This window comes from Drosophila nasuta, chromosome X (genome assembly GCF_023558535.2).
Source record: "Drosophila nasuta strain 15112-1781.00 chromosome X, ASM2355853v1, whole genome shotgun sequence".
In the NCBI taxonomy this organism is placed as follows: Eukaryota; Metazoa; Arthropoda; class Insecta; order Diptera; family Drosophilidae; genus Drosophila; species Drosophila nasuta.
Genome location: NC_083459.1, coordinates 8,894,557 through 8,910,979, shown reverse-complemented (window position 1 = coordinate 8,910,979; position 16,423 = coordinate 8,894,557). Strand labels below are relative to the sequence as shown.

The 16,423-nt window shown below is 45.0% G+C and overlaps 1 protein-coding gene across 2 annotated transcripts; it reads right to left on the bottom strand.

Annotated features, from left to right (window-relative positions):
* Positions 1-493: 493 nt before the first annotated feature.
* Positions 494-13,728, bottom strand: LOC132797272 (polyhomeotic-proximal chromatin protein). Of its 2 annotated transcripts, none has more exons than XM_060808911.1 (5): positions 12,402-13,728; positions 5,864-7,995; positions 4,654-5,158; positions 2,641-4,589; positions 494-2,566 (listed from the first exon to the last, which is right to left on the bottom strand). In XM_060808911.1, the coding sequence occupies exons 1-5, from the start codon at positions 12,434-12,436 to the stop codon at positions 1,704-1,706; spliced, it is 5,484 nt and encodes a 1,827-aa protein (XP_060664894.1). In that variant the 5' UTR covers positions 12,437-13,728; the 3' UTR covers positions 494-1,703. The 2 variants fall into 2 exon arrangements, with proteins under 2 accessions (XP_060664894.1, XP_060664895.1); XM_060808912.1 differs by lacking the exon at positions 12,402-13,728 and adding an exon at positions 8,089-8,201.
* Between the last annotated feature and the right edge of the window lie 2,695 nt (positions 13,729-16,423).

Sequence of the window (16,423 nt, the reverse complement as noted above, 5' to 3'; positions counted from 1 at the left end):
CTAAATCGAAGCGATATAATCTAGTATCAGCTGTACGTATTTAGTTTTGAAACTGAAACACTTATAAACCAAAACCTTCAAATCTTATTGAAATTAATAATAAAAAAAATGATATAGTAACAACTAAAATTAAAGCAAATGAAGATGAACTCGAAAAATCTATTAGAAATGTCATCAATAACAATCCCACATTGAATTTATTACAATTATAATCATTTATCAAGAGGATTTCGAATCATGTATGCATATATTTCAAAACTATTCAAAGTACCAGAGAATTTTAACAAAAATAAAACATATTTTCACAATAGCTTAACAACAGCCCCGGCTTTCTTATTTTCAATGTCCCGGTTTCTCTTTCAGGCAAAAGAAAAGTAAGTATTTGAGGGTCTCTTGAAAAAGAAGAGATAATGGATATTTCAAACTGTTTTCTGTGCTGTAAACATAAATATTAAAAAGACAACTGACAATTTCCATATTCACATTTATTAAATACTATACAGTGAAGTTTTGTTTTTTTATTTTGTTTGCCATAGCGAAAAAAATCGATTTTGAAAAAAAAATGCTTAAATACTAGAAATAAAAAAAAATGTTATTGATTTTTCTTGATTTTTTTGTTTTGTTAATGCAAAATGTTACAATTAGGTGTACAAATTGTAAGTAATAGTTTTGTAAGCTTAGTTCTTCAGTTGTTGGTTCGACAGTTTAGACCTGGTTTAACTCTCTCTATAGCATAAATGTCGGCTTAATAACCGATTCGTAGGTGTGTGTGTGTGTGTGTGAGTGTGAGTGTCTTTGTGTTTATAAATTACGCATTAATGCTACCACAAAAAAAAAGTATAATAATAATAATTGTGTAATCGTTATCGTTACATATAGATATATGGTAATAATAATTATGCAACTATATCTATAGATATATGTATTTATATATATGTATGTGTTTAGGGACTATGAATTAAATGTAAATTTTGCGTATTGCTGATGATGCTTCTTCACAAATACTTTGTTCAAATTTTTCACTTTTCGCTTAACTTACACTGCTAAAATTTGCCTTAATTTTATAGTTATTTTAAATAGTAATTTAGTGAAGAATATTTGCCATGATCTCTTTTCTTCATTTTTTTGTTGTTTGTTTGTTAAGTATGTGAGTGTTTCTCCGAAGAACAAAACCAATCTACAATTTTGTTGTATATCGTCTAAAAGTTATGCGATAAAATTGTACAATTCATGGGCGGAGGGAGGAGAGGAAAAGGGAGAGGGCAAGGAAGTGGATAGGTGTTAAGGGGTCATATAATCAGTAATGGACATCATTATATCATACAATTGGCCTTAGAAATTTTAAGCTACATTAAAATTACGTACAGAGTTCTACAACAATTCGCTTGGTCACGCGCCAGCAGGACTGAGAGAGTGAGAGAGGAATTAGAAAGAGGCGGGAGGGGGGGAATGCTTGTGTCACGCAACATCATTGGCCTTGGTTAAACCAGTGTCCAGTTGTTGCGGTCTCACTTGGCGGGCAGCACAGGCGAATACAGCGGCGGCGTCACCGAATACGATGGCGACAACAGCGACAGGGAACTGAAACTGGAGCTGGAGCTGGAGGAACTCGAGGAGCAGCTGTTCCGTCTGCTGACGTCTCCCCGCTCGGGGCAGTGTTTACTTGCTGTTGTTATTGTTATTGTTGCTGGCGGCATGTGGCACTATTGCGCCATGCCCGCCTCCTTGCCAGCATCATTGATTGCCACCGCTGCTGCAATCACATTCACCTCCTTCATCGACTCAACTTTCGCGACAATTTTGAGCGCCGGCCCCAGTTTCATGCCCATGGCATGCACTAAATGATTCTCCTTGAGCAAGAGCAACGCCTGGCCATCAATCTCTTGCTGCACAAAGTCATCCACATAGTCCTGACAGCCGGGCAGATTGCGTATGAATTCGGCCACCTCATCGACACTCCAATTGCAAATGGGACGTTCGACAATGCTGTTGTTGCAGCTACTGCTGCCGCCGCCGCTGCTGCTGCTCGGCATGGGTGTGGCTGCTACCGGCACAGCGGCAACAACGGCTGCTGCTGGTGTGGCGGGTGTCGCTGCCGCAGTGGCAACAACGGGTGTTGCTGCTGCAGCTGCCGTAACCGAGATGACAGCCGTTGGCGGCAACTCGGCGAGTACAATTGGCGCCGCTGGCTCTGGAGTCATTGCATCCGTTAGCATCTTCTCCTCATTGGCCAGAGATTCATCCAGTTTGTCGGCCAAAGCCATAGCATCCGGTGCAACCATGCCAACGGCACTGCCGTTGCTGCCACCGACGCCGCCGCCATTCTTCGCCAGGCGTGCACAACCAGGCGAGCAGTAACGCTTTCGCTTCAGCTTGGCTCGATGCTCGGGTTTGCCGCACTGTTCGCAGGCCACCATATCGGCTGGCAGCGTGCCCACAGCAACCAGAGCACCACCAGCCGCCGTTGCTGTTGCATTTGTCGTGCCAGTTGTGTTGTTGCTTGCGTTGTTGTTGTTGTTGTTGATACCCGTTGGCTTGAGTTCCTCCTGCAACGCGGCTTTCTTCTCTGTAAACGTGAGTAAAACAACAAAAATTTAATATGTTTGCAAAGTATGTGGGGTAAGTATTTGTGGCACTTACTGGGCGGTTCATCATTGCCATCCTTGTCGGTGTAGCGTTGCCTGGTAACGGGGAAGGGCTCATTGGCCTCCTGTATGATGAAGCCATCGATGACGTGCGTCAGCACATTGGGCTTAATCATTGCCTTGGGCAGATCCTTGGCACCATTGCTGCTGTTGCTGTTGCTGTTCGTCGTGGTTGTTGTCGTTGTGCTGCTGCTGCTAGTGGTGGTGCTAGTTGTTGTCGTGGTGATGCTGGAACGCAACCCGCTGCTGGCAATCCCGTTGATTGCCGCCGTACTGCTTACGGTTGTCACTGTGCTGCTGCTGCAGTTTTTGCTATCATTGCTGCTGCTGCTTGGCAACACTGCATTGCTCTGCTTCAGCGCTGGCATCTGCATGGCCGCCGCAACTGTGGCTGTTGCTGTGGCGGTTACTGCTGCTGCTGCTGTTGTCGTTGGCACCTTGGCAGCCGTCGCTTCAGCAGCATCGCCATTCAGCAATGTTGTCTCCGTTGCCGTTGTTGAACTGCTCGCCTCAGCGCTAGCCTTGCTTGACTCCAGCAATGTGGCTGCTGCCGCGGCAGCTGCTGCGGCTGCTTGTGTTGCTGCCGCCTGCAATGGCGACTCTATTGGCACCAATGTAGCCGTCTGCTGTAATTGTGGCTGCTGTTGTTGCTGTGTCTGCTGCTGCTGCTGCTGTTGTTGCGGCAGCTGTTGCTTGACCGTGGTCGTGTCCTGTATGCTGGCTGTTGTCATTGTGGTTGCCTTGGTGGGTGTTGCCTGCAACGTACTAATGCTGTTGCTGTTGCTGAGCGTCACCAGCGCCGTGCTGACCACAGCGCTGCTCACGGGCGGCGTCGTTGTTGGCAGCCCCACGGTGGCGTTCATCATCGATGTCATCGCCAGTATGGGATTCTGTGTGGGCGACGCTGCAGTCAATGTTGTTGTGTGCGGCGTTGCAGCAGCAGCAGCAGCAGCCAATTGCTGTTGTGCTTGCTGCTGCGCTTGCTGCTGTGCTTGTTGCTGCTGTTGCTGTTGCTGTGTGGCCGCCGCAATGCTGGCCGAGATGAGCTGTTGCTGTTGCTGCTGCAGTTGCTGTGCCTGCTGCTGCAGGCTGGCCACCGTGCTGCTCGTGACCAGCGGCCCAGTTGTCTGATTGCTGATGGTCACAACGCTGCTGCTGGGCAGCGAGTTACTCGTCTTGGCTGTGGTCTGAAACACCGCACCCGATGCAGATAACGCCGCTTGCAACGCACTCGAGGTGGCAATGCCCGCAGGTGTTGTGGTCGACGACACGGAGAACGGGACACTCGTTAGCTGCAACTGTTGCTGCGCCGCTTGCTGTTGTGCTTGCTGTTGGGCTTGTTGCGCTGCCGCCGCCTGTTGTTGTTGCTGTGCCGCCTGTTGCTGTTGCTGCGCTTGCTGTTGCTGGTTGGCTGCCGCAGTTTGTTGCACCACAATTTGCTGTATGATATTTTGTTGCTGTTCGCGTTGCTGCTGCTGTTGTTGCTGTTGCGCGGCCGCTGCTTGTTGCTGTTGCTGCACCTGCTGCAGTTGTTGCAGCAATTGCTGGTTGTGTAGTTGTTGTTGCTGCTGCTGTTGCTGCTGCTGCGAGGCAATAAACGTATTCGGTGCCACTTGCAATATTTGCTGTGCCGTTGCATTCGTCAGTGTTTGCTGCTGTTGCGGCTGCTGTTGCTGCTGCGCTTGCTGTGGAGCTTGCTGCTGCGCTAATTGCTGCTGCGCTTGTTGCTGCGCCTGCTGCTGTTGCGCCTGTTGCTGCTGCAGTTGCAGCGTCAATTGGTGCTGCATAAACTGCTGCTGGAACAACTGTTGGTTCTTCACCAGCTGCAACTGTTGCTGCTGTTGCTGCGCCTGCTGTTGTTGTTGCTTATCCACGCCGGTTGTTTGCAACGTTTGTCCGTTCTGCAGCGTGATCGGCGTGCCCGACGTGCTCATCACAACCATTCTGCAATAGATAACAAAATAAAGTTTAGTTGCAGTCACAAATTGTTGCTGTTGCTGTGACTTACTTGTTGCCCGCCGTGGTGACCACCTGATGCAGACTGGCCGCCTGCTGCTGTTGCTGCTGCACAGCCAAGTGTTGGCTCAACGCATTGCTGGCATTTGCGGTCAACTGCCCCGCACCCGCTTTGCCCGCCGCCTGTCCGTTCTCCGTCTTGAGCGTGGGCAACGCAGGACGCACCGGTTGCTGCTTCGTACGCATCTTTGCCTTGAGCAAACTTTGATTCTGTGCCGTCTGCGTGGACACCGAACTGGCTGGTCGCACTTGTGCCCCATTGTGTGGCAAGATGGGTGCTCCGGTGCGCTGCAGTGCCGCAGCCGTTAGCTGCTGTTGTTGCAACTGTGCCGTGGCCACCGCCACCGTTTGTTGCTGTGTCGCCAACTGCTGCTGTTGCTGTTGCGCTTGCTGGGCGGTCGCCTGCTGCTGCTGCTGTTGCTGCTGCTTTGGCGCCAACGCATCCAGCTGAGCACGCGCCTTCGTCGGAGTCTGCGTCACATTGCACTGAATGATCTCTGTAAATAGGGGAAAAACAAACGTTAAGTAAGCAATCCACTTCGTAAATAAATAATCTTCTACCAAATAAGTGATCTTTACATTCTGAACCGGTTCAGTTTGTGGTTCACAGCGAAAGCTACAACTTATTTGTTTAGTTCTGAAAAGTACTACAACTAAATACCAAATATTTCCCTGCAAGTTGAACTAATCTGCTATCAAATTATTGGCATTTTACATTCCAAACCGGTTCAGTTTGTGATTCATAGAAAAAGCTTTAGCTTTTTAACTTTTCTTCAAATTAAAATTTAACTAAAAGAGAACTACAACTAAATAAACATGATCCCGCTGCAAGTTGAACTAATCTGCTATCCAATTATGCACATTTAACATTCTGAACCGGTTCAATTTATGGTTCACAGTGCATGCTACAATTTATTTCCTTTTTTAAGCTAGCATTTAACAGAAAAGTACCACAAATAAGTAACCAAACAAGATGTATTTTTAAGATAAGACTCTTCGCTTAGGAAAAATTAGTCTACAATTATGAACCGGTTCAATCCACAGTGAGATTTGTTTCTCATTTAATTGCGAACCTCTTTAAGATTCATGAATGGTTTCTAAAGACATCAGAGGCTAACGTTTTAAGTTCTACAAACTAACTCAGACTTTCCACTATAACGAACCGGTTCAGAAGAAAGAATGAATGTTTGCTTTTTACTTACGATTCTGCTGGGTCTGCAGCGCCTGATGCGTCGCTGGTTGCTGGATAAACATGCTGGAAGTTCCATCCGGCTGGCCGCGCAATATAATCGGATTTGCGCCAAAGGGCTGCAAACCATTTTGCCAGAACCACGGCGCCAACTGCATCTGCTGCGGCTGACCGGCGGCGCCGCCCTGCAGCGGATTGATCAATTGTGCTGCCTGAGCGGCACTGACGCCCGGCAGCGTTGACTGCGACACCTGAACGCACTGCTGCGTTGTCGTCTGTTGCTGTTGCTGCTGCTGCGCCTGGGCGACAACACCACCGCCGGCCGCACCGCTGGCCGCCTGCACCGTGTTCGTTGTGGTCGTCACCTTTTGCACCACCTTCTGTTGCAACTTGCCGGTGCCATCGCCCACTTTGGTGGCAGCCGCTGCACTCACCGCCAAGGCGGCGGCCTGTTGTGCGGCTGCAGCGGTCAACTGTTGTTGCTGCTGCTGTGTCAGTTGCTGCTGCTGCTGTTGCTGCTGCTGTTGTTGCTGCTGTTGTTGCTGCTGCTGCTGTTGCTGCTGAGCGGCCGCTGCGGCCATCGATTGCAGCAACGTTTGCTGCTGCGGCGAATGCGAAATGACGTTGACGGGTGAAAAGAGCAGCGTCTGTGGCGATTGACTCGATGGTATGGCATAAGTTCCGCCCGCAAATCCCGCTTGACCGCCAATCATTTGCTTGGCATTCTGTGTGGTTGTCGTTATCATCTGTGGGCCGCTGCCCTGAAAATGCTTGCTGGCCGCAATCACTTGTATCGGCTGCTGGCCCAACAGATTGCTCGACACCATGATGGGTGGATACAGAAAACTTTGCGGCTGCATCAACTGCACAGTGCGTCCGGCAGCCCAATCACCGGGCACACCGCCCGTGGCAGCCAATTGCATCGGTGACATCGTGCTAATGGCCGTGGAGTGTTGCTGCTGCTGCTGTTGCTGGGCCTGTTGCTGCTGCTGGGCCTGCTGCTGTTGCACCTGCTGTTGGGCCTGCTGTTGCAGCGCCGTTTGTTGCGCATTCGCCGGACTGCCGGCAGCACCAGCGGCGGCGGCAGCTGCGGCTGCTGCAGCAGCAACCGCTGCATCGCCGCCCGTCAACTGTTGCAACTGCATCTGTTGCAGCTGCGTTGTCTGTGTGGCATCCAGCAGACTGGCCGCATGCTTTAGTTCGGTGGTGGTTGTGTTGTTGCCGCCGGTGTGTGTGGGAAACTCCTGCTTCACCTGGATGGCAGCATACGGGCCGTTGGCATAGAATTGCTGCAGTTGCTCTGGTGAGATTTGCAGTGGCACCGCCGCAGCGGATGCCACCTGTTGGGCGGGGCTCTGTGATTTCTCCAGCGTGCCGACGATGTGATGACCGCTCACTGCTGTTGCAGTAGTCAATGAGATTGCTGCTGTGGTTGCGGCAACGGCAATCGATGTTGCTGCTGCTGCTGTTGCTACTGCGGGACGTGAGGTTGGTGTGCTGGAGCGTGAGCGCGAACGAGATACGCTACGCGAACGTACAGCGGCTGCTGCTGCTGCTGTTGCTGTTGCAGGAGTTGTTGCTGCTGCGACTGATGTTGGTGTCTGACGACGTGATGAGGGCGGCGTCTGTGCTATAGAAGTGGGCGTGCCGCTTTTGACGTTATTGTTGTTAAGCTGCGTGTTGTTGTTGTTATTGCTGCTGTTATTATTGTTGTTGTTGTTATGAGTGGGCGTGGTTGCGCCTATTCCCGGATGGGGGGGACTAGCAAAATCGTATTTCTCGTCAAATGTGATGCCCGCTTTCTGCGCAAGCGTCTCCAGGCACTTCAAGGGCCGCTCAACACTCACAATATGCTGCTGTTGCTGCTGCGACTGTTGTTGCTGCTGCTGCTGCTGTAGCTTTTGTACTGCTGCCGCTGCTTGCAACTTAGCACTGCCTCTGATATTCGAGTTATCTTTCAAGGGTTGTGCAGTAGTTGTTGTTGTTGTCGTTGCTGCTGCTAAGGTTGTTATTGCTGCTCCTACGGCTGCTGCTGCTGCTGCTACTGTTGTTGATGTGGTTGTTGATGATGCTGCTGCTGCTGCTGATGATGATGATAATGTCAATGTGTTTGTTGTTGCTGTCGTATCGCTTTCAGTGTCCGCTCTGCAAAACATAAAGAATGTGAAAAACACATTTTGATTAGTAAAATGCATCAAAAAGGCAAATATTAAAAAACCTAAATACATTTAGACACACTTGGTACGTTTTCGGCGGCGTGTGGCATGCATCATTTTGCCAAAATTTCGTTTTGCAACATTTGCATCAAAATAACCAAAATAAACGCAAGCGAGAAACAACAAAATCAAACAAAAAATGAAAATGGAAAGCAGAAGAACAAAAATGCAACGCACTGTTTGCCCAAAAAAAAAAAAAAAAAAAAAAAACAGGTTGGCAGCACCCGCCAAATTGCACGCAAAAAGCTCCGTCACAACGTGGACTCCACTCTCCCAATCTCTCTTTCTTTTTCTGAATCACTCTCTCACTTTGTTATTAAAGAGAGCGACAGACGAGACACAATGGCAAAGATCATTCACAATATATTGCATCATGTGAATAAATACATTCTTAACTTATTGTAATTTATGAAATTCAAAATAAGCTCGAATGGAAAAAATATTTTAACAAAAACTAATTTATTAATTGTTTTCAACCGTGGCTAAACTCTTTTTGCATCATATAAAAAAATAAAACAAGTCCTAACCTATTACTATACTTTTCATAAAATCAAAAGATATTTTTGATGGAAAGCAAATTTTAAAACAAAAAAAGTTTTTTAATTTCTTTCAAATTTCATGCTGTAATAAAAGTTTAAAATGATTAAAAATAAAAAAAACAATTGGGCACAAATATAAATCCTTTTCCTGTGTCTAAAAGTTTCCCATTTATCATATTTTGTTGGATCTAATTTAAAGAGAAAAAAACAACAACGTACAACTCCTATTTCCAATCTTTGATTAAAAATCTGTAACTTTAGGTTTAAGAGCCTTCACAAAAACAAAAGAAAGTTAAATGGGATTCTATTAAGTATGATATTATGTGAATTTATGCTTAATGCATTTGTTGTCTTGGGAATTTGTAGAGCGTTTTCGGCCAAATCCAGCTGCTATCATTGACCCACATAATCGTCAATGTGTCTCACACACTAACGAGAAGCAGGTCATTTGAGCGGGACGCTGAGAGGAGGAGAACAACAACTGCGCATATGTGTATGTGTGTGTGTGGGGAAGTTGCAATTGCAAAATTGCATGAGAAGGCCCCTGGAAAATGTGTATTTATAGTGTGCTCGTCTATTGACGTCAAACTGTAAATTGTAAACAAGAAAAAGGAGTTAAAATGCGAATGCAAGAGCAAGACAGAGAGATAACGCACAGATGCATTTGCTATTCCAGTTACATACTTTAACTTAAAGTACTAATGGAACAATGCAATGACATGCATGAAAATTGGCAACATGGCAAAGAGAGCTGCAGGTATGCAAAACACAATACAAATTTGACATGCAATGCGCTGCAGCGGCAATGAAATGTGGCAACACATGGCATTCGTTGTTCCCGAATTGCATAAAGAGACATCTGATTTTGTTGCTATTTTGTGCGCGAGTTCAAAAAACTCAAAATGGAAAAAAAAAATAGTAACAGTTGCTGCCTGTCATGCTTTACATAATGTAACAAGAAAATGCGGTTAAAGTTAACTTAAGAGCACTTAGACCTATCCTCCACTCCTTCGCTCTCTTCGACACAACTAATCCAGCCCATAGTCGTCGTCGTAATGCCCGTGAGGCACATAAAAAACAAAATACGAAAAAAAAAGAAGAAAAATACAAAACATAAAAGGCAACTACAAAAATATACAAGGCATGCTATTAGAGAAGCGGGCACAGCATTAGGGTAACCCCTGGTAACAACAGGACACAGGACACACATGGCACAAGGGCGAGGCGGGAAGATGGCAAAAGCAAACGAGAGTGTCGATAGTAGCAGTGGTGGAGGAAAAAGGAAGCCATCCGCAGTGGGCGTTCTGCTCTGCACTCCGAATCCGCATCCGAATCGGTCAGGGGTGTTTTCATGCCGGCAGGGTTGCTCCTGGGTTACGACAGTGTAACGCAGGGTATGCAAAGGTCGTACGCCCCCACCAAAAGCACCGCAGCAAAACAGCAAAGACCAAGAAAAAGCTGATGGCACGAAAAATGAAGAAAAAAAATCATCAAACTGGCGACTAGACGTTGTGCCAGACACACAGCAGTGGCAACAGCAGCATCCTTCTCAACAGCAACTACAAAAAAAAAAAACCTTGCAACTCAAGACTGGTTTTTATGTTTCTGTGTATGCGTGCGTTTGCGTGTGCGAGACATGCATAGCAGAGGGAGAAAGAGCGTCTGCTGCTGCTGCTGTTGAGTGGTTTGCCTGCCTGCCTGCCTGTGGCCCGTCCGTGAGTGGTTTGCTCTGGGGGTCCTCTCCAGTCTAACAACAATGACACCGAGTCATCATCAATTTTATGTTCGCCTTAGTCCAACAGAAAAAAAAAACGAAACGATTGATAACAATGCCGACGCAAAACAAAACGAGCATGCGTCGACGTTCGTTAGGCATTTCCAAAGGGGGAGAGAGCGAACAAGCTATAGCTAGAGAATGGTGAAGAGCGCGCGCAGCTATTAGGCCGTTGGAGTTTGGCGTGCAAGGAAAAGAGAGCAACAGTAACAACAATAGCAACAACAACAACAGCAAAAATAGAACAGCAACATCAAATTCGAAATTGTTGCGAGAATCATGCGTGCAAATTTTGTTTGGTGGCTATTGTTGTTGTTGGGGCATTAAACCCGTACGTTGCTTTGGGGGGAGGTAACGGGAACAGAGGCGAGACGAAAATAGATGACTACATATTGATTATACGAACGGGTTTCATTTCTGCACGCCAGCCACAGCCACCAACAACAAAATACACACACAACCATACGTGTGTATGCGAATATACAAATACAATCGAGTGTACGCTATTGCTGTCACCCTTATTGCTGCCGCTGCCAAATGATAGGCAGTGTAAGCGAGATAGCAAAGCTTGCTTCGTCAAATGACGAGCGCAGCTCAAACACACACATACACTAAGAGCACACACAACCATATGTATAAGAGCGACAGAATAAGTTGGTGTAGGTGTGCATGTGTAGAGTTGCCAGCTATCCGCAAATTTAATGCATAAATTGATCACAGAGTCATCAGCAACGAACAAATATGCATCATAGTGTATATCATATCATATACTCTTTTTATATGGGGATATATATTCAATACGTTATTGTTATGCTATTTGTTCTAAATGTTGGCAACACTCTTTACGCGCCTCAAATTTTGTTTACTTCGAGCTGAAGGGAGCCCAACGCGGCCAGTTGAGAGCAATACAACTGTTGTATGAGAATGAGAGAATACAAGAGAGAGAACAGTCCACTGGCTGTTCATGCTGCTTGCTCTTCTTCTTTGCTGCTACTTTATGCCGCCTGCAGTTTCGGTTTCGGCTAAAAAATGTTACTTTTGGTTTAGAACTTTTGCTTTTCAATGCTGCAAAAAGTAAATGAAAAACCAACCACCACAAACACACACACACACACATGCTCATTGGTATGCATTGCGAAATTTGCTGCCAGCGCGTGTGATGGTGTGAACGCGCTTATGCAGGCGTATGTGTATGTGTGTATGCTTGTATATTTTTGTAGCTGAGACTGTCATTGCTGCAGCAGTGTTGTAGTTGTTGTGGCCAATGTATTATCAACACACACAATGCATGCACTAAGCAAAAGCAAATGGGGAAGAAAACTCGTTTTGGGACTTTTGATTTTTTTCTCTTTTCGCTTGCTTTGGCTTTGAGCTAAAGAAAAGCATTAAAAGTACAAATACAATTATGATGGGATGTCAAACACACACACACATATGCAACCATTTAATGTTTGTTATTTGGGACAGTGTTGGAAAACGTAGCATGTTTGAACTGCGCGCCAAACTCAATGCTGCATTTATAAACAAATATACATGCATGTATGTGTGTGTGATTGTTGAGCAAACTAAAAAATAAATATTAATAAAATATAAATAAATAAATAGCGAGCATAGTATGCACAAGAAAATTGAAAGGAGCACAAAACTGAGTGTGTGCACACCGCCACATAAATATTTTTCCTGTGCTGCGAGGGTCACACTTGAAGCAAAGCGAACCTGAGACGCGAATGCGATGTAATAATAACAAATGTGGAGAGAAGTAGAAGAAGACTACAAAAGCGACGAGAGAGTGATGCGTGTGTATTTGTGACAGTGGCAAAAAAAAAACACACTCACACAACATACAAAGTAATAAAGTTAGAGTAAGTAAACTAAGCAATTAAAAAGCAAAGCGAGTGCATTGACACACATATACAAGTAGCTACAAATACATGCGCATGTATGTATGCGTTTCTGTGTGTGTTGGCAAATGAAATTGTGAATTAAAAACTAACAAAAACGTAAAAACCAAAAAAAAAATACCTTTTTTGCATAAACTTCAATGCACGACGATCCATTATTTAAAATAAAAACAATTTGTATAATAAATTAATAGTATGCATGCGGCGGCGACGACGTCAGCGACGACGGCAGCAGCGACGACGACGACAGCGAAGGCGGCAGCGATGTTTTGTTGTTGTTGGCTGCTGTTGTTGTGACGGCGACTGCGACTTCGACTGCTCTGCTGTGGCTGCGGCTGCTGATTGTTTTTATTGTTGTTGGCAGCATATTGCTGCAGCGTTGCTTTTTATTATTATTGTTGTTGTTGCATTTGATTTGCTGCTTTTTCAGTTGATTAACAAAACCAAAAACACACACAAAAACAGAAACGTTTTACGGGGTTACAAATATATATAGTACATACAATATATAAACAGGCAAAATTAACGTAAAACTTTGTTGCAAACAACACAATGAGAACAACAACAAGAAAACATACAAGAAGAATGTACACAACAACAACAAAAAATGTCTCGCCGAGCGTCAGCGTCAGCCTCAAAAGTGTCAGTGTGTTGTGTTGCGTGTGTGTGTGTTTGTGTGTGTATATGTATGTAGTGTGTGTGTGAGACTGCGACTGCGACTGAGGCGTGTAAATGAGCGTTTCGTGCACGAGAGCAATAATTAGTACATACTCCACACTCGCTGCAACGGCTGCGTCGACGGCGACGTCGGCTCACAATTAAATGCAGTCAGTATTTTTTGGTTTTTTAGTTTATTTTCAAACGCGTTTTTGTTTTTGTTGCATAGGCCAAGCACCTGTACACGCGATATGCGTGGGTGGCGGAGGGGGAGTGTTGGGGGTGGGGGACAACCGTCGGCTTTTGACTCTTCTTCTTCGGCTTACATAAAACGCGACGGCGACGACAACTCTAGCAACATATTTTTTGTTAGGCGGCACAAATTCACTGCGCGCGTCGGCAGCGACTGTGACTGCGACGCCGGCAGCATATCTTTTCACTTTGCAGCATGTATCTTGCAGCTTTTTATTCCTTTTTGTTTTTTTTATTTTTGATTTTCACAAAATGCAATTGCACAAATGTGTGTATGTGTGTGTGTGTAACCGAAAAAAAATATATATAAATATCCAGATCCAGATGTTAATCAGAAGAAATTGCGGTTCGCGACTTTCTCAGCATGTGTTTTATTTTATTTTCTTGTCGTTGTGTGCGTAGTGAGTCGCGTCGCGTTTGTATCTTTTTTTGTTGATCAGATCGGCGCGAGAGCGAGTAGCGTTTTTTGTATTTTGTGTGTCTTTGAGGTCGACCCAAACAACACAAACCGTTCGCTGCCAAGTTGAATTTCAGACTAAACCGCGCGCAGACGGCGACAACTCTGCCGAAACAAAATGAAGCAGTAACGCGCATGAGTGTTGGTGTGTGATTGTGTGCGTGTGTGTGTTCGAGGAGGGTTGGTAGGCAGCTGGATGAGGAAAACCAGTTTTATCACATACACGCACACACAGACGTGCGCGCTCGCTCACTGAACAACATTTCTCTATATCAAATGCGGGCGTGCGAATGCGATGCCAACAGCGAATCATATGAGACGCAACGTTAGCGAGAGTGCGATGGCTACAGCCCCCTCGCTGACTCGCTGTTTGGTATGTTTTGTTCTATGCGCTTTGGGGGTGTGTGCGACCGAAAGAAAAAATTTACAAAGCAAAAAGTAAAAGAAAAAACAAAACTGAAACGAGGCTACACAGCTGGCGGGTATGTGTATTGTATTTGCTTTTGCTTTCGCGCCCGTTGTATGCATGTGGCTGTATGAATGTGTGTGTTTGTAAGTATGTGTGTGTCTGTGCTGTCAACCACCCTGCCCGCTGCCGCTGCCCCCAACCACTGCCACGATTGCCAACAAACGGGGATACCGACCAGTTTTCTGTGTCTGTATACTTGAATGTGTCGTCTCGTCGTGGTTGTTGTTGGTGTTGCTGGCTTGCTTGCTATACTTCATCTTCTTTTTTCGATTTCGCATTTGCCACCACCACCATGCATACACTACATACATACATACATACACAGACATACTTACATACCTGAGCCGACTAGCAATCGACAGCGGCTTTATTTTATTATTAGTTTTGCTTGTCGGCCTCAGCCGGGTCGTTTTGTTCGACTCTTGGAGTGTGGAGGGGGGACTCTTGAGCGTAGCGTATGCGTACCGCAATAGCAATCGTAGCGCAACAACAACTACAACGAAATGCTATTTCGCTTTCGCTTGCTCGTTCGCTCGTACAGTGACCAGCGTATCATTGTTATTGTTTGAATTTGAATTTTTCTATCTATTCCATCTTCTCTTCTGCATTGTCACATGGGATGTCGTTTTGTCATTTTCATATTGTAATCCTACACTACGTTTCGCGTAGATTGCAACCACTGTTGCAGTTTTGTGGTAGTCATGATCTTCAGTTGCTGTTGGTATGCACTATAACATGTGCACAGTGGAACATAAATGTATATTTTCCCTTTGGTACTACATTTTTTTTTAATGGTTTTTAACAAATCTATTAAATTAATAAAATTGAAAATTAATTCTAATAATCCTATATTTTCTAATATATATACATATGTTAAACATTTTATAGTGTCACATAAATAATATTAAAAATGTATGCCAGTCAAATAAACATGTTGGATTTTTTTATTATTACTTTTGCATTATACTTTTAGTATTCATTAATTTGTTGGTCAAAGTAATAATAAAGAAACCCACTAAAACTTATAACTTGTATTTTAGCCGAACAATTACATTTGCTCCACTGTGCCTCGACAGACACTCTGGTATTCCATTTTTCATTTTGTTGTTGCTGCCCCTGTTGAGTGTGTGCCTGTGTGCTGCTGTCACATGTATGTATGTACGTATGTCGTTGTGAGTAGTAGTGTGCGTGCGCCGCTTTGGGCTGTTCTTGTGCGGACGACGTTCATAAATGTTCATTATAAATATGTGTGTTTGTATGTATATATCATTATCTGTACAAGTATGTATGTTCGTCTCTCATTGCTGTTCTTGTTGTTGTTGTTTTAGGGGTCTCTGCTGGCAATGACAGGCTGTGTTCGTTAATGTGTGAGACTCGAAGTTTGAAACGAACGAACGAAGAAGGAACGAAACATTTTCGTATTTCTTTTTTTTGGTTTTTTTCATTGTTGTTGTTGCTGTTTTTGTTGCAGCCGTCGCCATATTATTTTTACGCTTGTTAAGTGTTTTTGCCTGCTGCTTCTCTCTTCTCTACTATGCCTTTTATTTGCTTTTTGATTGCGGCCTGCCTTTTGTATGCGAGTATGTGTGTGTGTGAGAGTGTTGATCCGGCTTCATCTTTGGCTGGACTTGTGTGTATTGGATTTTTTATGGTTGGACTTTTGTATTTTACTCTTGTTTTTTTTTTTTTATTATTTTTGTACGTAGTTTTTTCTTATTAGTTGTTGGAGTTTTCTGCCTCTTCTTCATGTTCGTTGGCTTCTTGTGCCACGTTCAACTGTACAAAGAGCCATGCGGAGCATGCGCTCTTTTTTTGTTTCCAATTATTGCCTCGAAACTCGTTGGGTCTTGCTTTAGTCGAAGTTGTTGTTGTTGTTGGCTCTTCATTTGTGGGTGGGAGGGGGTCGTTGGCGTTGGCGCCGCAGTGTGAGCGAGCGCACGAGTGTGTGTCCCACGTCTTCATGTCAGCATGTAAGCATGTGTGTGTGTGTGTGTGAGTGTGTATGTATATTTCGAACAAAAATGACAAATGTATAATCAGCGTAAATTGCTTTGCGCGTGCTTTTTTCCACTGGCATCAATTTGTTTAGTGCTCACTCACTCATACATACGCTGTCACTTGCTAGCCCGCTTGCTCTCATTAGCACTTAACTTCTGTGAACGTGTGTGTGTGCGGTGCGATGTAATTGCCTCACACTCACACTCACACACATTAGCACTGGCATTGTTGTTATCGCTCTGTTGCTGTTGTAGTTGCTTTTGTAATTGTTAGAATTTCCTACACCATTTTTGAAAAAAAGAAACCTTGG

Excerpts from the sequence above, each read along its gene's own strand:
- LOC132797272 (XM_060808911.1), bottom strand. The coding sequence starts at position 12,436 with ATGGATCGTCGTGCATTGAAGTTTATGCAAAAAAG. Across the intron at positions 5,159-5,863 it reads GCTGCAGACCCAGCAGAATC|AGATCATTCAGTGCAATGTG; the intron begins GTAAGTAAAAAG and ends CCCTATTTACAG. Across the intron at positions 4,590-4,653 it reads GTCACCACGGCGGGCAACAA|AATGGTTGTGATGAGCACGT; the intron begins GTAAGTCACAGC and ends TATCTATTGCAG.